Source organism: Myxocyprinus asiaticus, chromosome 6, assembly GCF_019703515.2.
Source record: "Myxocyprinus asiaticus isolate MX2 ecotype Aquarium Trade chromosome 6, UBuf_Myxa_2, whole genome shotgun sequence".
In the NCBI taxonomy this organism is placed as follows: Eukaryota; Metazoa; Chordata; class Actinopteri; order Cypriniformes; family Catostomidae; genus Myxocyprinus; species Myxocyprinus asiaticus.
The window spans coordinates 39,720,173-39,747,128 of NC_059349.1; the positions used below are offsets into that span (position 1 = coordinate 39,720,173).

General features: G+C 38.6%; 1 protein-coding gene across 1 annotated transcript in view; it reads left to right on the forward strand.

Annotated features, from left to right (window-relative positions):
* Positions 1-26,956, forward strand: part of LOC127442342 (uncharacterized) — a 219,310-nt gene that overhangs the window by 167,259 nt on the left and 25,095 nt on the right. The window contains exon 6 of the mRNA XM_051700298.1: positions 5,426-5,607. Coding sequence (XP_051556258.1) covers positions 5,426-5,607 — 182 coding nt within the window. The remainder of the gene's footprint in view (positions 1-5,425; positions 5,608-26,956) is intronic.

Here is a 26,956-nt window from a genome sequence, read left to right on the forward strand (position 1 = left end):
TAAAATAAGAAAATAACTGCGTAATTTGACTTTTTTTTCAGCTTCAAAACATTTCACACACATCGAAATCCAGTATCAACTACTGCCCTACAAAGGAAAATCTGATGCTAAGAAAAAAGTATGGGATTTTGTATTTACTGCAATGTTCACATTTTCTTCAAAACTGAGCATAATTTAGCCAATCTATCTTAAACGATGCACAACATATAAACTGACATCATGTTTCTTATTTTAATTGAACAACTCCATTCAGTGATTTTTATTGTAGAATGTAATGTACAATTTTTAAAATGTCTGGAATCACAAAATGTAATCATGATTAATACATTTATTTATTAATAATGTTTGCTAACAAGCAACTCTGTGCTATTTTGGCATCGACAGTACTTTGCGTTCCGAGCTATCTTGCACTGAAAACACCGAGATGTAGTGCAACTGAATGAAAAAGTACGCAGATATCTCAAGACCTGTTTTTAAATGTTGAACTATTTTTTACTTGACATGCCGCCTTACGTGACGATAATGACATGAGACAGCAAAGACAGGATGCAATTGCAAACGAGGTCCATCTGACGTGTACGTTTTGCACGACTACTCATTTTTACTAGTCGACTAATGTCCAGAAATGTAGTGTTAGTGTTTACTCAAAATATGCAGTGCAGCATTAACAGTCTTTTCACCATACATAGAACAAGCACTACTGAAGTCATGTGGTTTGCAACTAATCAACACAGCCTCAACTGGTCAGTGCAAGCCTTAATGTACATAAGGCTGCAAAAGTGTATTTCCCCAGAGTACTTGAGTACTCACTTGATTCATCTGTTGAGTACTCGATTATACAAAATTAGCAAATTACCCATCCCTAGTTTGTAGTGTAGCAGCTCTCATATTGCTGATGTTTGTCTCTGCTTGTCTCTTTCTCTCTCGTTCTTTCTCCCCACATCCCTCATTTTACATCCTACCTCCATAAGTGCCACGTTGATGAATGTCCTAAAATGATGCAGATTTTATTCAAGCTATTTTAAACCAGCGCTTGAGCTTTAGCTAGCTAGACACTTTTTTAATGACTCTACTAACTCAAGAGGTCTCATTTCTGCTGCAACATGAAACCTTGTCCATAGATAAGACACTGCAACTGGTAGGACCCCTTTTTCTTTCCTTCATTCTCTCTCTGTTTGAATTACCTATTTCCATTGCCTATTTTTGCATTTCTATGCAGCTCTGTTTGTAATTGCTACATCTTTGAATCAAGCTGTTTTCCCCTCATTTACAAACAATACAGTCCTCTCTATCCATTCATCCATCTAGACACTTTTTACCATTTACATGTAAGTGTGTTTCTTTTCAAAATTCATCTCTTGCTTGCCCACATGCAGTCTTTCTGCTTTTCTCTCTCATTTTCTCTCTCACTCTCACTCATCTAGCTCTGCGGACCTGAGGTAATTGTGCTCTATGTTATTTCTGAAGCTGAACCTGTATTCATCCACAGACCTATTAATTAACTCCATCTGCCTATCATTTGAAAGCACTAAATACTCTCCTCTTAATCTCCAATTGGGCGCTGACTCATACCGGCCAATCCCAGCTCTCTCCCTGGGCAGATGAGCCCCATTAGAGTATTTTTTAATGAAGTAAATGAATAAAATAAGCAGGTTCTCTCATCAAAGAGGTGAAGCCAAAGATTATAGGTGGTTCTTTCAAGTGGGTTAGAGCAGGCGCTGGGGAGAAACCTTGATTGTCCCTTCTGAACACAATTACATTGGGCCAGTGGGGAGCGCTATATCTCTAAGTCACAGAACATTGATCCTGTCTCTTCATACTGTTTTATTGGCCGGCTAAAGCTGCTTCGGAAAAAAATATCATCCGTTTGCTGCAATTTTCCTGTTCTGCCCTGTCCATTCTTCTGTTCTGATTTGTGATTTATGAGGTGATTGGTAGCGTCATTGTGTTTGTGAGTGAAGTGGGGAGTTTGCTCAGTCTGAAGCCACAGAAAATGACAGATGTTTTTGTGATTATCTGGAAAACTGTTTGAGAAGCTTAACCCTCATGTTTGGGGTCTGTGAGACCTCAAGGCCATTTTAATAGTTTGAAAAATATTCTTAACATTATAGTACTAATCTTATGAGAACTGAATATAAATTAAGTTCTAAACATAAGTTTGGTATGAGCTTGTTCATCTAATCTTGTTAATCATATCTCATGGATATATAAGAGGCTGCTTACCTCACTCTTGCGAAATGCGGCATGTGTTCACTTCCCTAACTCAACCTTTATTTTTTTTAAACACCTATAACATGTATTGCTACTAATTCTCTATCATTTATGGATACCAGTCACATTTCTGAAAAGTGTGTGCCTACTTTGTGATCAAACAGATGGATAAAAGTGCCAAAATATCTGCTAAATAGGTTAGACTAGGCCAGAGGAACATTAAAAGAATTTGAAGGGAAAATTAGATTTCCATGACGTAAGAGGGCTTATTTAGAGATTAGTTTTGGGAAATTCAACGAAAATGTCAACCATACCATGAAAAAAAAAAAAAAGAAATTACATTGTTTATCCATCTCATGTGAGGTGTGCACCATTTATAAAACATCGTTTTCAACCAACCAAGTTCCATAAAAGGATCAAAGGACAGGTTTTTCACTTTATGTTCACAATAATCATTTTCCAGAATGACAAGGAAATATCTGAGAATTATAAACACTCACTTTGTCTTTACAGTGCTCTTTTTTTAAATAATAAGAGGCACATTTATGAGGTTGCAGCTATGTTAAGTCTGTTGTTTGTTTTTTTTTTGTTTTGTTTTTTTTTTTGCAGACATCATTTTATATTTTCGTAGTGACTATTTGCACCCAGGTGTAAATAACAAATGCCACACAGCGTGGCTATTTGCACCCCAATAGTCTATTGGAAACATAGAGATTTACAGCAAACTACATTGTGAGTGTTGCTTCAGTGGTGTGGGGTGTAATGCCGGTGAGACTTTGCTTTTTTGATCCGGGTTCGATTCTGCGTTTATCGCATTCTTTTTCCCAATGTTTCCTGTCTCCTCTCTTAATATTTTCTTTAATACTACTTATAAAAATACATAAAAATGAATATAAAGATAGCTTTAATATAGTAATATTGTAGTAACCATGTTTGGCGGAAACTATAGATTTAATGCAATTAACAATGGTGTTACTACAGTAATATGGTGTTTATATAGTAACCATGTTTAATTTTGTTTTTACTATGATTTTACTACAAAATACCATGGTGATACTATGATTACTGTAGTAAAGCCATGGTTAACTTTTCTAAAGGAAGGTTTGGGTTATGTTTAGGAGGTTGGGTTTGGTGTTGTGTATCTGTGGGACTCTAAATAAACACAATAAACACGCTGCTGTGATGTTCCTTAGTTAGTATTTAATTAAGGATGCAAATAGTATCTGCCACTATTTACATCGGGGTGCAAACAGCATCAACCATTGTTCCAGGGTTGGGGTTAGTATTATTTGCCACTATTTGCACTGGGGTGCAAATAGCATCTGCCTTATTTTTATGCATACATCATTGGGGTCCCTAGGACCCCAAACATAAAGACGGTCAGTCAGTCTCTGCCGATCATGAGGGTTTTTCAAGGGCCTTCATTGTGACTGTGTATGTTTTCAATGTCTTTATGCTTAGTAGATGTCTTTTCTTGTCAAGCTAACAAACTTGAGCTTGCAACAATGTGTGTGTCTGTGTTTGAGTTCCTAGTGTGTCAAATCCTTAAATCCCAATGCAAACAGCTCACCTCGATTTTGCTTCAAGTGCACTGTATGGCAGGCCGACATCTTAAGAGGAAGTGCGTCCATTTGCTTGAGGGACGTGACGGAGCGTTTTAATGTCCCAGCAATGACACGGTGGCTGCACCATGTCCCCAGACACCTGTAGAGCCGGCGAATCTTTCCCATCAGTCACCTCTCCCTCATCAAAGAGCAGAAGTCCATCGGCTACATGCCAGTCTGTACAATTCAAAGCCTTTTATATGCAGAAATGATCTGAAAGTCTGGTATTCATGTAGCCTATTCCTGTACATTTTGGTGTGGTTTGTTGACATAGTGGGATAAAGATGAGCTCTGACTTTCATCTCAGTCTGTTGTTTTGTTCTGTCACATACAAGGTGTCTAATGGAGATATACTGTATAATGTACCAAGTTGTGATGTTTGGAACAAACACTTACTATAAACACTCTGATGGAGCAATTTTGTGACTCTATTATTTGATTATTTGAGCTATCATTCTTCTGCATTTTTATTCCTCCTTTTCTTTCTCAATATACAGTATAATACTCACAGTCTTTCTCTTTTACTTTCATTTTAGATATGTGCTCTCTCTGCTCCTTTTTTGGAAGTTGCAGGGGTTGAGTGAGACTCTGCTACAACTGTGAAATGTAAACCACATTGAAAAGACCAACTTAGACCAGCTTGCTGGCCCAGGCTGGTTTATATTGGTTTGATGCTGGTCTAGTGTGAGCACCAGTGTAGTCATGCTGTTCTAAGGCAAAACTTTTCTATTGACAGGGTTCCCACAGTCACGTAAACCTGAAAATATCAGGTATTTTTCCAGCCCTGTAAAGGTCATGTAAATGTAAAAAATCTTAAAAAGTAATGGGAATTTCTGTATTGACTAAACATTGTTCTAGATATGCTCAGCACTAAAACATTTCATTATTTAATCTCTATTAAAAAAAGATATATATATATATATATATATATATTTTTTTTAAACCGGAGCAATAGTAAAAGTCATCGAAAGATCATGGAAAAGTCATGGAAATTCATTAGTAAAAAAGTGAAGTTAGTAAACCACCATATTTTTTTTTCTGATGAATCCAGCTGACTAAGGAATTTTGCTGGTTAAGCTAGTTAAGAATCCTAGTGGGGACACCAGCATGCCAACCTACCCCCATGCTGGGGACCAGCATCCAAAACACAGTTTATGCTTGTTACTATCCATGCTGGTCTTTTTAGATGGGATCAAACACAATGAGAAAGTATGTGAACAGTGCAGACCACTGAGAGCTAAAATTTAATGGTTCCACACCTATTGTAGAGTGTAATGAGATTGCAGCATACTTTAGATGAGTAGCAGTAATTCTTTGATTTAATGTGAGGTCACCAGGCTACAATTCTACTGAGGAGCGGCTGAAGCTACAAGACGCCAGTCAAAAATGAAACTTCTTAGTGACAAAAAGAATACAAGACAGATGTCAACAGAGATTACTTCTGCTCAATAACTTTTTTTTCCAGACCTGACCTCATCTCACCTGACCATCAAAGTTCACTTGAAATGATGAATGTGTGTTTGAAATGATTGATTCTCTCCTTGTCTTTCTTCTCTTCCATCTATCTCTTTTATACCTGTCTTTTTGTCCAAATCCTTTCGCTATCTCAGGTTCCTGGCTGTTCTCTATATCGGAGTTGGCTGTACCAGGGGCGGAGGTGGGCCGGATCTCAGCAACAGATGCTGACTTGGGAGACAATGCCAAGCTGGAGTATACCATTCTGGACGGAGAGTCAGGGGACATCTTCAACATTACTGGAGTAGACCAAGAGGCCATGATCATTCTCAATAAGGTGGGAGGAAGGTCCAAATGAAGTTTGGGACATGTGGGAGAGAGCACTGCTGAAAACAATAGCTTGGGCCAACATGAGTTTCTGTGCTGTTTCAGGCTAGTTTATGTTGATTCATGCTGGTTTAGCTATTTTTTTCCCCGAATGTCAGTCGTGGACTGACACTGCTGTCCAATTATTTGAATGCTTGAGCATTTTCCATGCTATCTATTATTGTGTTCCCTGCTGAAAAGACCCATGCTGGTCCATGGTGAACAATGCTGGTTAGTATTAAAAGAATAATTCACTTAAAAATGAAGATTTAGTCATTATTTTCATTCATTACATGTCATTCCAAACCCATACGACTTTCCTTATTCTGTGGAACACAAAAGGAGATATTTTATTCTTGTGCGAGCCCGCGTGCACATGCATGAATGTTGTATTTAAACTGACTGATCTCAGTTCAGGAGACTCTGTGCTGTCAGTAAGGGTTAAACTTTTGACACTGCAGAGTCATGTGACAAAACAACATGGTGCCATTCACAGCAGAGTTTGTCTTTGGGAGAAACAGCAACTAAACTACATCTGGTAAGAAACCTAATTAAGTTTTTAATCTAAAAAGATTAGTCCTATCAAAAGTTCCATTTCAGGCTGCAGATGATGTTTGAACCACTCAACATGGTTGGCAGACATGGGACAATGGTAATCAGAATTTAGATTCAGAATTAAAAATTATAATTTTATTTTAACATGGTTGGCAGTGATTGGACAATGCTGGCCATTACTTTTATCAGAATTAATTATGCTAATTTCTGATTGTTAAAATGCTTCAGCACTGGCAATCACTTGTTTGTATGACAGTGCAAAGAGAGAACATTGAGATTTGGTTGCCAAATTAGAAAAAAACATTGTAACATAAAAGTCAAATCAAGTCAAAAAAAATATATATATTTGTAAAAAAAAAATACTTGTGCTTTTCCCAATACACATTGTTCCAAAGCAGCTTTACAGAAAATCAGCTGTAATATCTGTAACGTCTCAAAAACATGAATAACCAAGACTCCTGGAAACATAATAAAAAATTTGATTTAAAAAATCAGACTTTCTATAGCTTGTTATTATTAAAAAATTTCCCAACTTAGTCCCGCTGTCCACATATGTGGACATGAACTATTTGTTCTAGAAAAAAATATTATTATTATTTTTTGCATGTTTATTAGATGCTACTAATTACAAATAAAAAAAGGGAAATGGAAAATGCACACAGCAGTCACACTTGGGTCTCAGGAGGTTAAAGAATGTTACGACTGAAGATTTTCACATAATCGCAGTTGATAGTGATTTACTTCAAAGCTTAAAAAGCACCCAAAAGTGTCATTAAAGAAGTCCATTGTTCTTTATATTCCAAGTCTTCTGAAGCCATACGATCACTTTGTATGACAAACTGACCGAAGTTGTTATCCACTCTTACATCAAATCAAATCACTGAGAAGTTCATGTATACACAGCCCAAATCAAACATGGTGACACATCAATAACATCAAACCTCATTGGCTCTAATGTCATGTCATCATGACATTTTGTTGCAAGATGTGGAAGAACCAATGAGGTTGGATGTTATTGACGTGTTACCATATATAATTTGGCCTATATATGTATAGTACATGAGCTTTAAAGTGCCAACAGTTGTTTTTTATCGCAAGTAAGTGTGCTACTTTCGGTGCAACTGCTCCAACAATGCCTATGGTTTCGAAAGTAAATGTTCAATAAGCACATACAGTATGAGTGTAGTGTTCAGGTGTCTATGTAATGGTAGCCAGCTGGTAGGTAGCTGTGCACTGTGTAAACCTCATTCCCCTGGCCCCAAGAGGTGCACTAGTGACTTATGTTAGGGGCTGTAGCCTTTAGCCTCCTCGTTAGTGTGCCCGTCTCCCATGCCGGAGACCCCAGTTTGAAACCCGCTCGGAGCAGGTTGAGGAGGACCGGTTACATCTACATGCTGGTCTTTTTATCAGGGAAAAGTGTGTGTGTGTACAGTATATGTATGTGTGGGCATGAGTTTATGTAAAGTGGGCAGAGATCATAAGACATCTCATAGAGCAGATGATGTTCCGGTGTAGGAGGGGCAGGTTACTCACTCTGCCAGGTGTCGTGTGGAAATCTGCTCCAGAAGAGAAAACAACCATCCACAAAAGGGCAAAACGAGAGTGGCAGTGCTGTATAGGCAATGTGAGTCAGTGTTGAATCAGCTCCATCACAGTCTGTGCGGCCTCTTGCACTGTGAGCGACCGTGTATGCGTGCAAGACGCCGATCAGACAGGCTGCAAGAGAATGGAGCGTGATTTACACTGGCACGCCGTGTGGTGAGTGTCACACGTGTAAGCCCCACGAGACCGTACTCGTCTTTGAGAGCTCCTTTCATCACTGATGAACATTCAAGCAGACATTAGTCACTGGGGGTGTGAATCTTTTGGCAACTTGTGATTTGAGTCGATTTCAGTTCGGTGAGTCATGATCAGATTCCCAGATGATCCTTGATGGATTTCAGTTTTTAGCAGCAGCGTAGAGGTGTAAATTCTTGGCATGTTAAAGACCCCATGAAATCAAAATGAGAGTTTTGTGGCTTTTAGTTAATGTGTGTTAGCTTTAAGGTCATCTATATGTTAGCATACTCCTAAACGTTGACAATCGGCAGCAGCCATATCACCCTGTAGCTCAAGACCTCTGAAGCTAAGAAGGGTTGAGCCTGGTCAGTACCTGGATGGGAGACCTCCTGGGAAAAACTAAGGTTGCTGCTGGAAGAGGTATTATGGAGGCCAGCAGGGGGTGCTCACCCTTTGGTCTGTGTGGGACCTAATGCCCCAGTATAGTGATGGGGACACTATACTGTAAAAGGGCACCGTCCTTCGGATGAGACGTTAAACCGGGGTCCTGACTCTCTGTGGTCATTAAAAATCCCATGGCCAAATTCCGCCCGTTGGCCCTCATCAATCATGGCTTTCTAATAATCCCCATCCATTATTTGGCTCTATAACTCTACTCTCTCCTTTCCTCTAATAGCTGGTGTGTAGTGAGCATACTGGCACACTATGGCTGTTGTCGCATCATTCAGGTGGATGCTGCACACTGGTGGTGGTTGAGGAGAGTCCCCTGTTCACTGTGTAAAGTGCTTTGAGTGTTGTGTCAGAAAAGCGCTATATAAAATGTAACGTTCATTCATTCATAATGTGCTTATAGCAGATATATACATTTAAAATGTACAGCCTTTCTCCTTTGGGAGAACAGACCAAAAATGTTGATGACTCATCTTGCACTACACAAATGTTTGTCCAAACACATACTCTTTAGAATGAAAGTCCCTTTCCTTGCAACTAAACAGCAAGTAGCAAACCATGGTTCATGGCTGTGATGAAACTAAAGCCTATTGGCTATTCAAAAAAATAGACATGGCCTTTGATTTGTCCCACCCAAACTTCCTGTTTCAATAGGAAATATGTCAACAAAGGACAGAAAACTGTGCTTGTCAAGCATTTTCATGGAGTCTTAAAAGGTAGTTTGTTGCCAAATATAAATAGAACAAGCAGATGTATAATATTTGTTGAAAAGCGTCTTTGTGGCTTTCATTGTTTATAAATGAAACGCCGCATCAGAGCGACCTTACACTATGCTGTTGTCCACCACCATGCATCTTGCTTTCTGTGCCTGTACCTTTTTGTGGTATATGCTGCTGTAGAAAGAATTGCGTTATATCAGCGAATAATTTTTCCCACATCCCTATTAGTCACTTTTTGCAAGAATATCTTTACATCAGTCGGTAAAGACACATCAAACACTGTACGAAGCTTTTTTTTTTTAGTCAGGGAGTTTACTCAGTTTCATTGCTGTGACACCTTTTAGCCTTTTGCAATATTTCTGTCTTTCTGACAAGATAAACAACACGAGATGCATTAGTAAATTAAGGCAAGGCAAATTAATCAACAGGATTGTTTTAATTTGAATAATCTCAACTAATCAGGTTTTGCGGTGATGCTCCATAAAATAATGAGCTGCGTTTTGTACAGCATGTTGCCTTTTACTGTTTGAAGACTGAAGCCCTGCCTCTAAGCTGAAGGGATGCCAACTGATGGCGTGTGTGTGCTGATCTGGATGTGTGATCAGACACTGGAAAAAGCCAGCTCAGTTCTACTGATGCCAATCCAGCTTCCTGGACTCGTTCATGTGCATGTCAGAGCGTACTGTACTGTGCCTCCGCGCTCATGCAAGTTTGTGTAAATGAAGTGAGGGGGTTTGTCACTGTGACAGGCCTGGCAGGTGTTGGGAAGTCGGTGTTTAAAAAAAGCTTTGGCTGCAGGTGAGCCTGGTAGGGATTTTAGACCAGGGATGTGGTACTGTGATAAGGGAAATCGAGGGAACAGACAGAAGGGAGCAGAGAGATTAAACGAGTGGCCAGAGAGAAGAGAGAGTATATAGAGATATACTGTAGAGAGACGTGGACGTGAGAGATACACTTGGGCAGACAGTATTACAGATAACAAACTTTCAGTTAAGGGAGATCTTGAGATGATGACAGCTGGATAATTTAAAGACAGAAGCCATAGGAAATAAAAATCACAAAAGATATCACACGAGATTTCACCCAAAAATTAAAATTCTGGCATAATTTACTCACCCATATGACTTGCGTTCCTCTGCAGAACACCAAAGGAGAAGTTTAGCAAATGTCCAAGCTGCTCTCTTCCATACAATGAAAGTGGATGGGGACCAGGGGTTGTCAAGGACAAAAAGCACTATTAAAACGTAGTCTACACAACTTGTGCACAAAGCCTTCTGAAGCCATGTTAAATTGAAAAAAGTCTGATAATTTCAAAAATTTGTTCACAGAATATTTTGCTTGAAAACAGTGGTCATCATTCACTTTCATTGTATGGAAAAGAGCAGATTGGAACCGCTATAAATAGCTCCTTTTGTGTTCCATGGAAGAAAGAAATTTATATGTGTTTGGAACAACACAAGGGTGAGTTGAGTAAATGATACAAGAATTTTCATTTTGGGTAGACTATTCCTTTAATATCTCTGTTATTTCTCCTAAACATGAGACGGAATATGGAGCAAATGGAGCCTTTTTTGCTTAACTCTCCTGCTTTTTTCCCAGTAATCCAGTGGTTCTAAATTTTTTTGGTCATGCACCCCCCAAGAAACAAGAAAAACTTTCATGCCCCCCACCCCATAATCTGATTGAAAATTGATGTTGAATTTTTTTTTTTAAAGATACTTCATCATGAACATTTTTTATTTTATTTTTTAATATTTACAATTTTTTTAAATATATAATAGCTCTTCCAAAAAATTTTACTTTCTGCCATCATTTAACAAGTTTTCATCTGAGAAACACATAAAAGTAATCTATATCAATTGTGTGCTGTATTTCAATTACCATACGATGGTGTTGTGTGAGGAACAGACTGAAATTTAAGTGTTAATTAACCTCTTCATCCAGTCAAATCTGGTGTGCACGCGAAATCGTCTTTGTTTACAAAGCTCAGTGCAGTAAGCGCACCTGACACCACATAAAAACAAAAAGTAAGCTTGCTTGAGATGAACAAGTTCTGTCACCAGTGATCACCAGCAGGTGCATGATGGTTAGAAATCTGTCCAACTTTCTGTGATGTCATTGCGACATATGTCAAAAATACTCTCGCGAGAGCAAGGCGGCTGCAGTTGCTTTCTCCCAACTGTGCAAACTGCAAGCACGACAGGAATCGACTTGCTGACAACAGCTTAATGCTCATCGGTTTAAACAATCTTGATGTTTTGTTCTTTTCTAAAAACTCTGATATCCTGTTTTTTTTTGTTTGTTTTTTATTGTTTGTTTTTTATAAATTATGTGTGAATATTCCCAACACTCTGACTGTGATCTCTGGATATATATGTGATTGTTATCATATTTCTAAAATATCTAAAATACGTGTCTTTTTTAAACTGAAATGGATAAAAAAGACAGCTTTTGTGGATAATTAAATAACAGGTACATTGGGTGACTTGTTCATTCATATTAATTTTCATTTAAAAGCAACAGAATTTAAAATGACATCCACTTTATCAGCAACAACGCACATTAATGTGAATCACATAGTATTTGCCTTGGATCTCGTAGGTGGCTGATCAACTAGGAGAAGAGAGAACTCTCTGACTTGACAGCACATATTTCACTCATCCCCTGACTGCAGCTGCCTACTCTCATCTTCTTTCAAGGCGAGGCGTTTGGCATCTCAAACGAGCCTATTAAGACACCACACCACCTGACACATTAAAGGGATAGTTCACCCAAAAATGAAAATTCTGTCATCATTTACTTACCCTCATGCCATCCCAGATGTGTATGACTTTATTTCTTCTCCTGAACACAAGCAAAGATATTTAGAAGAATATTTCAGCTCTGTAGGTCCTCACAATGCAAGTGAATGGATATTAACATTTTGAAGCTCCAAAAAGCACATAAAGGCAGCATAAAAGAAATCCATAAAAGACTCCAGTGGCTTAATAAATGTCTTCTGAAGCGATTCAGTTGGTTTTGGGTGAGAAAACACCAAAGCTTTTGGAGTTCTGGTCACCATTCACTTGCATTGTATGGATCTACAGAGCTGAGATATTCTTCCAAAAATATATGTTCATGTTCAACAGAAGAAAGAAAGTCATACACATCTGGGATGGCATGTGGGTGAGTAAATGATGAAAGAATTTTCATTGTTGCATGAACTAACCCTTTAAATATAAACGACTCAGGCCATCGAGAGGAAGTGCTGCAGTGCCAGGGGAAAGTATAAGCAAGGCTTAAGGAGAAAAAGGAGGAGGAAAAGAAATTGTGCATATTGGTTCTTGCGTGTATTGTAAATGTTTTTTTAATGTGTGAAAGTAAATGAGATTTGAGAACAGGATGGTTGGGAGGCTCACCCCACACTTTGAGAACCACTGCAGTAATCTCATGTCTCTCTTCTTATAGTGATGCACCAAAATAGAAATTCTTGGCCAAAACCGAAAATTCTGGACATTCTGGACACACTGGGGCAAAAAAACGAAAATGTATTATTTTGAATAGTTTTCAATAATTAAAGACATTTAAAATGTAGAATGCACCAAAACCCTCTGGCTTTTATTTTGGTAGAAGATTTCAGAAGGAAACACACTGTTATGAGTATCTGTCAACAACAGAGCAGCGCTCCTTCACTGAAGTGTGCTGTGCATGCAGACTATATACTGTATTTAATTATTAAACATCCTTTGCGATTCACATAATTATTGCATGGATTTAAGAGAATTTGAATATAATGTGCGAGTCATATGGACTACTTTAATGGTGCTTTTATACTTCTTTAAAGGTATACTCAATAAGTTTTTGTTCACGTTGTCTTGGACTTACACTGAAACCTAGGGGCGTGGATGCAGGATCATTCAAACTCAGTAGATTTCAGTTACAGATTCTACATTGTAAAAATTCACCATTCAAAGCCAGCCAGGATTAATTAAATCTCTGAGTGAAAGTGTCCAATAACAGGGTGGTTACTGAGACAAAGCGAGTAATATTCGGCTGGTCATGTGATCTTAACATGGCAGCCCCCATGAGGGGACCCTCTCCTTGTAGAATAAAACAGCTTTTATAAGGTTACTGATATGACTGAAGTCTTCATCTCATGTGAGTGCTCATGATTTTAGAAATTGGTTTCAAAATAACAATTAATTTCTTCAGAAGTAAAACTTTTTAAATGAGGAAAAAAGTGCACATTTAATGACATATTGGAGCTTGGCAGTAACATCCATGACTAACAGAATAAAACACAATACCGAGGCACTGAAAAAAAGCTCTTATTTTCTACCTTTTTTTTTTGTTTGTTTTTTTGGGCGAAAACCATAAATAGTATTTTATGACATTTTCGGCTGTCAAAATTTAGGTGCATCCCTAGTCTCTTATAGTTTCAGAAGACATCTATTCAATGTCTCAAACTGTACTCAGACATGCCAAGATACCAAAGTCTGCATTCAAAATTCAAAAATATCTCATCAAATTCTTCAAAGACAAAATGATCTGAGCAGTGCAATCCACATTCATTTTATAGCTTATATACTCTTACTGCATGTCATCAATTGACTCATTTGTGTCTACTTTTATTTATCCTATTTCATTTTTGTTGAAACATACAAGCAAATTGATACTTAGAGGGATAGTTCACCCAAAAATGACAGTTCTGTTATCATTTACTCACCCTCATGTTCTTCCAAACATGTATGAATTTCTGTCTATCGTGGTACACAAAAAAGAGTTATTGGGCAGAATGACATCCTCAGTCACCACTAACTTTCATTGTACGTGAAAAAGATGCAATTAAATATAATGGTGACTGAGTCATTCTGCCTCACATCTCTGTGGCAGGGCGGAAGGTGGGGCCGGGCCATGATTCTGCACACCCAGCCCCTAATCAGGCTGATCAAGCCCAAGAGGGATAAAGGCGAACGGAGACAGCAGTTCAAGAGAAACACATGCCGGGCAGCTGCCCGTAACTCTCTCTCTCGAACTGCTGTCTCCGGTCACCTTTATCCCTCTCAGGCTTGATCAGCCTGATTAGGGGCCGGGTGTGCAGAATCACGGTCCGGCCCCACCCTCCGCCCTGCCACAATCTCCTTTTGTGTTCCATGTAAAAAAGTCATATGGGTTTTGAACAAATTGAGAGTGAGAAAATGATGACAGAATTTTCATTTTTGGGTGAACTATCTTTTTGAAATACAGTACAACAGAACTCCAATAAGTCTTCTGAGCGATGAAAGAGCAACCTCTGAACAAGACATTTTTCATGTGGGAATGAGAGCTAGAGTGTTCTAGAAAGAGAAAAAGGTGCAGGTTAAAGAAAACTGGAGAGAGATCAGTCTGCTAATGCTTAGAGAGGGAGGAAATGAAAGGGGGCAATTATTGGTAAACAAATGAACTCCCCCCATGTCTCTCCTTGAATTCATACTTCATCCTTGATTGCACTGGTGCTTTATTTGCCCAATTATATCTCTAAAATTGCTCCAGTGTTACAGTTCTCTCTAATATTCCTGTCAAAACCAAAAAGAGACAATTCCATTGTCCATCCTTTTGCTGGATTCAGAATTCTGGCCAAGACTTTTGGCTGAGCTGTAAGACACAATGATGGAGATGAAGAAAGAAAGAAAAAGAGTACAACGAGTGAGGAGAGACAGGTGGGAGTATCCGAATACAAAGATTGAAGAGGTTAAATGGGATTTAGCCTTTTTAGGGAACCCACGCGCAACTAATAGAAAACATGAAAGATACCACTCCAACAGAATTAAAATAAACAAAGCGTAAAATTAGCACTAAGCTCCCCTTTGGTTTCTGGCTCATTAAACAAAAATAAAAAACAGCTGAACATTATTTGTTCTGTTTGTGTTTACAGGACTCCACTCTTGTCTGGCCACCTTCTTATCTTGTTGAGAACAGCCGAACGTCTTGCCTGCCTCTTGTTTATTTCGCTCCATATCAGAAAGGCTGAAGTTGGAGATTTCATTGAGAAGGCTGAGACAGAGAGGGAGAACGAGAGATAGAGAAAAGAAAAGAGAGAGAGAGGAAGAGCTCGCCCCAGGGAGGAAAGTGTTTCCAATAGGAGCAATTTCTGTCATCACAATGCCCGCCATGACCTCTGAGAAACCCCTCTTAGTAGCTCAGAGCACTTTCACTTTTTACTTAGATGAGACACACATACCTACACACACACACACACACACACACACACACATACAAACATCATCATGACAACCCTGTTGAAAATACCAGTGTATGTTGTGTTTTAGATGCTGCTGCCCAGTATGCTGCTGGTGTCACTACCAGGCTACTTAAAGGAACAGTACATCCAAAATGAAAATTATGTAATAATTTACTCACACTTATGTTGTTTCAAATCTATTTGACTTTCTTTCTTCCATGTAGTACAAACAAAGATATTGTGGAATATCTAAGCTGCTCTGTTTCATTCAATGAAAATGAATGGTGACTAGGGCTGTGGACTTTTAAAAAAATGACAAAAAAGCACCATTAACTCCTAATAACTCATACTGTATAATCCAAGTCTTCTGAAGTCATACAATTGCTTTGTGTAAAGAACAGACTGAAATTTGTTGAAAATCTGAAACCCCTCTGCCATACTGTAGCTTGCAAATCTCATTTGTGCTTATAGCATCAAGATGTGTCACACCTGGTTTAACAACGATGATCGTAACGAGAAGCGAGAACAGTTGACATTGTGTATCAAACATTAAACCAGCCTTTTTTTTATTTGAAAGAAAGTCGTATGGATTTGGAATGACATGAGGGTAAGTAAAGGAAAACAACATTTACATTTTTGGGTGTCTGTTCCTTTAACTCGCTTAACCAGTTAGACCACATTGGTCAACTAGCTTTCACTAGAAAAAAACATGCTGTTCCACCAGCACCAAACCAGCATAAACCAGCAAAGAAATTCCTGCTGGTCTAAGATGGTCCTTTCAGCGGGGACAGGTACAAACTCACCCTTTCTTTCTTTCACACATTCAGTAAAGACCACCCTAATTTAAACATGACCTTTCTGCTCTCTGTTAATATTGCTCTGAATTTCAAACTATGTGATGGCAAAAGTAGAGCACATTATAACAATGAAACTTACTGAAGAAAGAAGCTTCTTGCAGACTAGAGAAAGGACCTTTGATATGGACAAAGAGGACAAAGAGAAAGCCTCGGGCTGAAATGTTTGGGGTTTGTGTGTGAGTGTGTGTGTGAGTGAATGGGTCAGTCAGGGCCCTTTTTGGTAAGCTAGGTCATGCCTGCCGCTGTCTGAGGAGAAACAGTTTCTATGTAAAACTACACCGCAACCTCTCTCTCCTTCCCTCACTCATTTCATTTTCTGCGGCGTGTATGCGGTGCTGGGTTTCTCTCTGCAGAGTCTCCCTCTTTCACTCTTCCCCTGAGGGATGTTAGTTATATGCTGTGGTCATTTCTAAGCTTCAAAGACCCAGGGTGGAGCTCCACTTTAGAAAATCATCGATTCTGTACCAGCCCAAACATGCTGTGTCCTTCAGAGGAATGCCTTGAGCTGAGGTTTAAAGGTGAACTCGGTTATTTTGAAAAAGTACTTATATGAATAAGATTATGTACACTCATTTGAGATGAAGACTCCAGTCTTAGTTTCCTAATTAAGGTTTTATTTTACATTAAGTGAGTCAGCTCATGAGGACCTACATGTTGAAATAACATCACCAGCTGAATTCTACTCGCTTTATCTTGATTACATCCCTATTATTGGACACTTTTGCTCACAGAATCAATTAATCATGGCATTTCTACAAAGGCGACGGTAACATGCGTAATGCTGCATCTACGCCGCTAGAAGTCCAAGATGACAATTAGGGCAAAGAATCGACTCCTCGATTCCGAGGCGTTGGGAATCAAGAATCGACTCGAAACGTTGGAATCGACTCCAAAGCTGGAGTCGATTCCTTTCAGGGAAACCGGTTGGTATTTTCAGACTGTGTTTATTTCCTCGACCACTGAACTACTACACATTTCAGAAGTCTAACAGCACTAAAACAGTTTACAAAAGTCTTACAAATAACTGCATCTTGAGTCATTTGTAGTCCGTAAGCATCTATATATCCGCTCCATTTGTTCATCTGTATGAAGCAATCACACAAGCCTTTCAACATGTCTGCTTTCCAATATAGTCTGCTGGTATTTTACTTTGGATTGAATTTATAGTCAATTACAACCCGTTCTCATTTCCTAGGCGTCAGTTTTTAAAGCTTTGGGAGTGAGAACGTATTGCTCAGGTAACATGCCAAATTTGTGACAGTAAATTGGCATACAACAACAACTTTCCCGATGTTACAACACAAGTCTGCAAGGAGATGGCAGAGTTCAGTTAGCATCCCAGTTCACATCAATAAATCGGTATGTTAAAGTTTAAATGATCAATGTGCTGCACTTATAAAAACGAGAATCTAACGCTTCTCTTCTCGTTCTCCAAATTTTTAGTGTTTTAAAACCTGTATATTAACTAGCCTACATTTTACACATGAAATCAAATTCAATGACAAAAAATGTAAATACACGTTATAAAATATATATATATATATATATATTTATATTGTATGAAATAAACCACAACAACCTAGATTGTTAAATAAAACTGAAGTGTATTGTTTGGACATTTTATTCAGTGTACAAAAGGAAGTAGGACAATAACTGTACATTATAATTTAAACCTCTTTCTAAACAAGAATTCATGAGTGGTAACAGCTAGTGGAGTGAAAGGTGGTAATGATTCTAGGGGCCCAAAGTTCCAGAGGGGCTCACGACAAATTCAAAATTGTATTATTTTAATAGGTAAGGGGCCCAGAGCAATATATAGTCAGGGGCCCCAGAATTACTTGCAATGGCCCTGGTAACAGACAATTTCAATGTAGGTAAAATGGTGCTTTTAGTAAGATGATTTGCAGTAGTTCTTCGAAATACAGCCGCATCTACTCAAACTTCCCTCAAATTTATCTCATGGGATTGAAGCATCGTGCTTTGGTATGTAGGCCCTGACTTAATTTTAGAATGGACCTATTAATAGTAAATGTTGTTCATGCTATTATAAATAGTGCGAAAAACACTTTGTAGTGAGCTGTTTATTATGAGATTTATCTTTACCTCCTGTATTTTTTTTGTTTTTGTTTTTTTTCGGAATCGAAAAATTGGTCTGGAATCGACTCCAAAACCAGGAATCGGAATCGGAGTCGATTCCCAAATTTCTGGAATCGAACAGCCCTGAAGACAATACAGTGCAACTTCATTGTCAACTGCAGTTGAAATGCCATATCTGGCACATAAACAAAAAATCAGTGCACACGATATAATGCCCAAAACGGCAGTCCAATGTCAGATCACATAAAGGAAACATAAAAGTAATCCATAGGACTCCAGTGGTTAAATCCATATCTTCAGAAGCGATGGATGTGGGCATGGGCGGGGCCAGAAAGGTGGCACGGGGTGGCAGCTGCCACCCTAAAAATGAACTTTGCCACCCCAACTCAGACCCCGTTCAAGTCCTGGAGATGGTGTGCAACAGCTTAACCCATCCATGTCACGCATGGTCCATAACAACGTTCCGCCCGTGTCTGGCAGGATACAGCGTTCCGCCTCAAGAGCGGTGATTTAGAGTAGAAAAAGGACTAAAATTTGTATCTGTTTCTCATACACATCTATCATATCACTTCTAATGGTATGGATTTAACCACTGGAGTGTTATGGATTACTTTTTATGTTTCCTTAATGTGATTTTTGGAGCTAAAGAGTTCTGATCACTATTCACTTGCATTGTAAGGACCAACAGAGCTGGGATATCCTTTTAAAAATCTTTGTTTGTGTTCTGCAGAAGAAAGAAAGTCATACACACCTGGTATAGCATGAGGGCGAGTAAATGATGAGTGAATTTTAATTTTTGGTAGAGCTGTCGACGCGTTAACACAATATTCCTTTAACGGCACTATTTTTTTTTTGACACCGTTAACATACGTTCTTATATGACCCTTTTAATAAATCATGCATTGACCATTGTGAAAGCAGATGGTGGGAGACATTATGCTGAGACCTGTGCCAAAAATTGTATCAATGAAGCAAAGCAGGGGAACATTTAGAATGAAGTAAGCACACAAAAAAACAGTTAGATAGTGCTCCTAACATGATTGCAGCGGCCATTTGAACACCTGCCTTGCACTGCACACCAGAGTTTTAATGCTGGCCAACATGTCTACGAATGATCAAGTTTGCCTGATAAATTGGAAAAAATCCCCTCATCTCTAAGCATGCAAATTTGAAGCGCTGTTAATTCAGGTATTACACTAAATTACTATGAATTCTGCTCCTAATATCATGTTTGTTCTTAGATTAAATGCAAGTATAATTAAGAGAAACGGCTTTCTTTTTCCTCTTTTACTTTTTGTGCTATATCATACAATATGATTGCAATAGGCCTAATGATTAATGTGTAATTATACCAGAATCTCTCCCACGAAATCCAAACACAAGTGGTCAAAAAAGAAGCAAAATACGAGTTATAACGGTGATGTGTCTCGCTTGTCCACTTCTGATTGAATCACCCCAAACGGGTGTGAGCCGTTCTTTTATGTTCTTTGTTTACATGTTATCATGAATTAACTCTCCCGTTGAGTTTGTGCATGAATTTCGGGATCTACTCATTTGTTAATCAACTGATGCGCTGAAAGAAGAGTTTTAAACTGGCGCACGAGACGGGAATAACGCAGGCTGCTTTTGAACTTGAGCTTTTGAGCAATTTTTTAATTTGTCGGACATTTCCAACTAACGGAAACCCTGATGCGCACAGTCTCAAAGGTTCTGTCAGTGTCTCTGCATAATAGTGCGTTTGATAGTGCACTAGCCACTGTAGAACAGCAGAAGATGCTGGAACCCTGCAGGTAATCTACATTATGTATTACATTATTAGCCCATTTAATTCCACCGAACGGGGTGAAAGGGATCTAAAAGGAGATGTTGATGTATTTTACACAGAGTTGTCAATTAAAAATGACAGCACAGATTTTTTTTTCTCGCATGAGTGGTGCAAATAGTAACATGGCCAGAGCTATTTTATTCCACTGTGCTCCTCTAAACATTATGTGTGTTAAAACACCATAAAAGGAAGCAAATGCAGTATGTCCTGTCATAATACACATACAACTATATTTACACAGTGTACTGTATATATAAAAATATTTAGAGAAAATGAACACAGCACAATAATAATAATAACAATAATAATAATAAAACATACATATATACACACTGGTGGCCAAAGGTTTGGAATAATATACAGATTTTGCTGTTTCGGAAGGAAATTGGTACTGTAATTCACCAAAGTGGCATTCAACTGATCACAATATATAGTCAGGACATTACTGATGTAAAAAACAGCACCATCACTATTTGAAAAAGTCATTTTTGATCAAATCTAGACAGGCCCCATTTCCAGCAGCCATCACTCCAACACCTTATCCTTGAGTAATCATGCTAAGCTGCTAATTTGGTACTAGAAAATCACTTGCCATTATATCAAACTCTGCTGAAAGCTATTTGTGTTTGTGTTTGTTTTTGAGTTGTCACAGTATGCAACAGACTGGCATGTCTTAATTCACTTCAATTCAATTCAATTTTATTTATATAGCACAATTTAAAAACAACAACAGTTGACCAATGTGCTGTACAATGTGTTCACAATAACTTTTTAAATACAATAAAACCCACAATAAAACATAATAATATATACCCAAAAGATATAAAATAACAAACAACAGAGAACATCACAAGTTGTAGGCTAGAGAGAAAAGATGCGTTTTTAACTTAGATTTAAAAATATGTAGTGCTGGAGCAGTGCTGATAGAAGTCGGTAAGCTGTTCCAAAGTTTAGGTGCGGCTATGGCGAACGCTCGATCACCCCTAGATTTTAGCTTCGACTTAGGAACAGTTAATAAACTCTGGTTGGCGGACCTAAGAGCTCTTCCTGGACGGTGTTCACACAAAAGGTCGGAAAGGTAGGCAGGGGCTTGGCCATTTAAGGATTTATATACAAGCAAGAGCACTTTAATATCAATTCTAGAATGGGCAGGAAGCCAATGTAAAGACACTAATACAGGAGTAATGTGCTCACGTTTACGGACACCCGTTAAAAGTCTCGCAGCTGCATTTTGAACCATCTGTAATCTAGATATGGAATAATTGTTCATTCCCAAATATAGGGAATTACAATAGTCCAGTCTAGTCCAGTCTTAAGGTCAATATTAGGTCAAAAATGCTAAAAAAATAAAAATAAAAAAAAAACAGCTTTCTCTAGAAACTAGTCAGTCAATCAAGGCTATACAATGCTTAAAATGGCCAAAAAACTAAAGATTTCATACAAAGGTGTACACTACAATCTTCAAAGACAAAGGACAACTGTCTCTAACAAGAACAGAAAGAGATGTGGAAGGCCAGATGTACAACTAAACAAGAGGATAAATACATCAGAGTCTCTAGTTTGAGAAATAGATGCCTCACATGTCCTCAGGTGACAGCTTCATTGAATTCTACCCGCTCAACACCAGTTTCATGTACAACAGTAAAGAGAAGACTCAGGGGTGCAGGCCTCATAGGAAGAATTGCAAAGAAAAAGCCACTTTTGAACAGAAAAACAAAAAGAAAAGGTTAGAGTGGGCAAATAAACACAGACATTGGACAACAGATAATTGGAAAAGAGTGTTATGGATCTTAACCCCATTGAGCTTTTGTGGGATCAGCTAGACTGTAAGGTGTGTAAGAATTGTCCGACAAGACGGCCACATCTATGGCAAGTGCTACAGGAAGCTTGGGGTGAAATGTCACCTGAGTATCTGGGCAAACTGACAGCTAAAATGCCAAGGATCTGCAAAGCTGTCATTGCTGCACATGGAGGATTTTTTGATGAGAACTCTTTGAAGCAGTTTAAGAAGTTCTGAAATTTTTTATTTTTTTTTTCAAATTGTAGAAGTAATTTTTCACGTTCAATGTCCTGACGATACATTGTGATCAGCTGAATGCTACTTTGGTGAATAAAAGTACCAATTTCTTTCCATAAGAGCAAAATCTGTACATTATTCCAAACTTTTAGAGAAATCTTTTTCTTTTTTTGCCATTTTTGACCTAATATTGACGTTAAGACATGCCAGTTTATTGCATACTGTGGCAACTCAAAAACAAACACAAAGACAATGTTAAGCTTCATTTAATGAACCAAATAGCTTTCAACTGTGTTTGATATAATGGCAAGTGATTTTCTAGTACCAAATTAGCAATTTAGCATGATTACTCAAGGATAAAGTGTTGGAGTGATGGGGTCTGTCTAGATTTGATCAAAAATGACTTTGTTCAAATAGTGATGGTACTGTTTTTTACATCAGTAATGTCCTGACTATACTTTGTGATCAGTTAAATGGCACTTTGGTTCCGAAACAGCAAAATCTGTACATTATTCCAAACTTTTGGCTGCCAGTGTGTGTGTGTGTGTGTGTGTGTGTGTGTGTGTGTGTATATATATATATATATATATATATATATATATATATATATATATATATATATATCTTTTTTTTTTTACATATTTTAGAATTGTGCTGTGTTCATTTTCTGTTGTTGTACCTAGGGTAGTTTGTGTGTAAATGACTGAAAAACAATAAATGCATCTGAATGAATTGGAAACATTGGAAAGACTGCAGACTTGTCTGAGGCGAGGCAAGACAAGACCCAGCTTAAGGCCACATTTACATGGTCTTAAGGGGTCTCAAGATGAGGCAACAAGATCAAGACTGTGGAAGGCAACAGGTTAGTTTGAGACATGTAGAGATATGCAGTGATCTTTGTAGCATCATTTGGTGTCAGAGTTTCAAATACCCAGAGTGAACCAGAGTGTTTTAGAACCAGCCCAAAAACGTGTGTCCTTCAAAGGAACGCCTTGAGCTGGGGTGTAAAGAAAGTAAACAGGGGCTATGAGTGTGTCCACTCTACATGTGTCTGTGACTGAATTTAGTGAACATTTAACATTTTGTCCTCAAGTTGGCATTGCACAGCATTATTCACTGTTCTTAGACTAATCAACACAAAATGAATTTTGTGAGGCATAGTTATCCAGACAGAATGGCACGTGTGTTTGTGTGGGTTGGTGAGTGGCGTGCTGCTCTGATTAAGCGTATGCAGATTGCTGGAAGTTTGTGTTTGTGTGTTCGAGTGTTTGTGTGTGTGTGTGTGTGTGTGTGTGTGTGTGTGTGTGTGTGTGTGAGAGAGAGAGAGAGAGAGAGAGAGAGAGAGAGCTGTGTTACACAGTGCTATGATGGAAGAGGTCTGTGCACATTAAAATATTTTACAGCCCAGCAACAGATCCACATCTGTAATCTCTTGTGACAGTGTTGTGCAACCAACTGTCCTTAAAGTGACTGATGCTAAAGGAGCGAATCAAAACACCTTTTTGAATGTGCTAGTTTCTATGACGTTGCACAGCTTTCAAACAGTACCACCTAGAGGTACATCTGCATTAAGGTTTGAACGGTTTAAGCTGAGTGGTCAGCATTTTCATGATAAAATTATGAATGAATTATAGATGCTGTGATATTCAGAAAAAACTATTTTATTTATGTTATGATATTAATACATTTTCTCATGAAAATTAGTACCACGTAATTGATCCTTATATATTATTCATATATATTCTGATATATGATTATACTTTTTCTATTTAAGTTCTGCTCTAAAATATATATATATATATATATATATATATATATATATATATATATATATATATATATATATATATATATATATATATTATCAGATTATTAAAAGAAATTATGTATTATATTTCTATTAATTAATTAATTACATTATTTATATATCCTGATATAAAAAAATGAATGTTATGTTCTGCTCTAAAATATTTTATTGTCTGGATATTGCTTGAAAGTGATGTTCAATTTGTGAGCGATTTGTCAGTTCTTTTCAAAGAATCAGTCAAACAGGTTACATATCAAATGACATCCTTATCCAGTAATCACAAATTACTGGAAAGGCCATTGAACTTCATGGAAATTCATTGGTCAAAAAGTGTGGGAACTCTGTTTAAATGGTTGTTTAGCATAATGGAAGATAGCATGTGCAAAAACTGTTTTAGGCTCATGGCTGCACCTGGGGAACCCGTAAAGCTGCTTTCTCCCAGTTATTTACACACCTTCTCACTTTTAACTTGTATCCACGGTCATCAACCTACAGTGCTGTTTGGATTATCTGTGTTTGTTTTCTCTGTTAGAGGAGAGATGTGTTAATCTTCTGTGAGAAAGATGGTAAAAGAGAGAAAGAGAGCTAGTGATGAAAGGAGAGATGAAGAGAGAGAGAAAAGGACTATGTGAAAAGGAGAAGGAATTATAGTGAAAAGAAGAGTATTGGAAAAATAGAATTTTGAACCTGGATTGTCGCCAAGGTGGAATTTTGAAGAAAACCCGATTTGTGGGCTTGTAAGGTTTAAGAAAGCAAGAAATAAAAGAGAGAATGAGGAGTGAGCACAGGGAAGCTGTACATTGTTAGAATTTAGTGTGTGAATTGCTTCAAAGGATAATCTGGGCTTAATATCCCAAAGTTGTATTAAAACACAAGGGAGAGAGAGAGAGAGTGACTGAGTAAGGTGTCAGAAGACTCAAGACAACCCGTCACCTTTGAATGCAAGCATGTACACACACACAAACTGATGCATACAAAAAAGAGTCACTTTTTTCAAGCTCAGAGGCAGGTGTATTAGAAAGACAAACAGTGAGAATACATATTCACAAAGAGAATAGATCCAAAAACTCTTACGTACACACACAAACACACACAGACACACATATATATCTAAATGCACACATTTTCCCATAACCCACATCTATCTCTCTCCTGTTCTCTCTCTCTCTTAAAAATATCTGCAAAGATCAAATGCTTGGCAAGTCATATGATCGATTAATATTGCTTTATGGAGGCATATAGTGTCATGTTCTATAGCTAAATAGCAGACCATATAGAGAGCCTTATTAATTTATTTTAATTGCACTTCCAGTTGAGAGCCATTCAAAGGAAAAGCTGTAAAGTAGAACAGGAGAAAAAGAGAGAGGGAGGAATTTATTTAAAACAAGTGTGAGAGAGATGAGTGTGTATTCTAGGTGTCACCACCAGACCTCTCCTTACTAGGAGGGGTGTAGAGCATGTGTGATAGAGTGATGGGGTGATGGAGAGAGGGCGGGAGAGGGGGAGTGAGAGAGAGAGAGAGAGAGTGTGAGAGAGAGAGAGAGAGAGAGAGAGAGAGAGAGAGATTGAGTACGTGAGAGAAGGAGGGATGGGGTGATGAGTGTGTGCTCACAGTGTAAGTGACATCTCTCCTCCTCAAACAGATTGTCTCTCTCTGCCTCTAATGGGATCCTGTTAGGAACCTTTTCTCTCCATTTATCCACCCCCTGTCTCCTTGCTTCTCTCTCTGTCCCTTTTTTGGTCTATTTATCTCTTTCTCACTTTCATTTACATGCTTTTCTTGCATACAAACATTGCTGCTTTTATTTAAATGCTGGTGTCCTTTAGTCTCCCCTCTACCTGCTGAGTAATTTTTCATCTTTAATCTGTCTCTTTTGTAGAGGTTTTTGATTAATAGAAGTGTGCAATGGTGTATGTGAGTTTGAGTTTATGTGAGACCAACAACAGTCTCCCCCTAAGACCCAGACCATTACCAGACTCCTTTAGTCACATACCAATTCCAGAAACCCTTGAGACCTAGACCAATACCAGACCCCTAAGACCCATCCCAGGCCCATACCAGACCTTCTTAGACTCAGACTAGCACCAGACCATCAAAGACCCATCCCAGACCATTACCAGACCCTCTAAGATCCAGGTCAATGTCAGACCAATATCAGACCCCCTAAGGCCCAGACCCAGACCATATCAGACTCCCTAAGGCCCAGACCCAGACCAATACCAGTCCCTCAAAACCTAGACAAATATCAGCCCCTTGAGACTAATTCCAGACCCATTAAGACTCATCCCAAACCAATACCAGACCTCCTAAGTCCCATCCCAGACCAATATCAGATCCCCTAAGACCCAGACCAATACCAAACCTAAGACCCAGAACAATACCATAACCCCTAAGGCCCAGTTCCATACCAGACCCCTAAGACCTAGACCAATATACCAGACCTACTTAGACCCTAGTCAATGCCAGACCAATAACAGACCCCCTAAGACCCAGACCAATACCAGCCCACTTAACACCCAGACAAATACCAGCCCCCCTAAGACCCAGACCAATACCAGATCTCCTAAGATCCAGACCAATACCAGACCTACTAAGACGCAGACCAATACCAGAACCCCTAAGGCCCAGATCCATACCCGACCCCCTAAGACCTAGACCATTACCAGAACCTCTAAGACCCAGGTCAAAGCCTGACCAATATCAGTCCCCCTAATGCCCAGACCCAGACCCCTTAAGACCCAGACCAATATCAAACCTACTTAGACCAAGGTCAATGTCAGAACAATAACAGACCCCCTAAAGCCCAGACCCAGACCAATACCAGGCCCATTAAGACCCATTCCAGATTAATACCAGACCCATTAAGACCCATTCCAGACCAATACCAGACCCCCTAATGACCCAGACCAAATGCCAGACCTACTAAGACCCAGAGCAATGCTAGACGAAAACCAGACCCCCTAAGGCCCAGACCAATACCAGACTCCCTAAGAACTGGACCCAGACCAGTACCA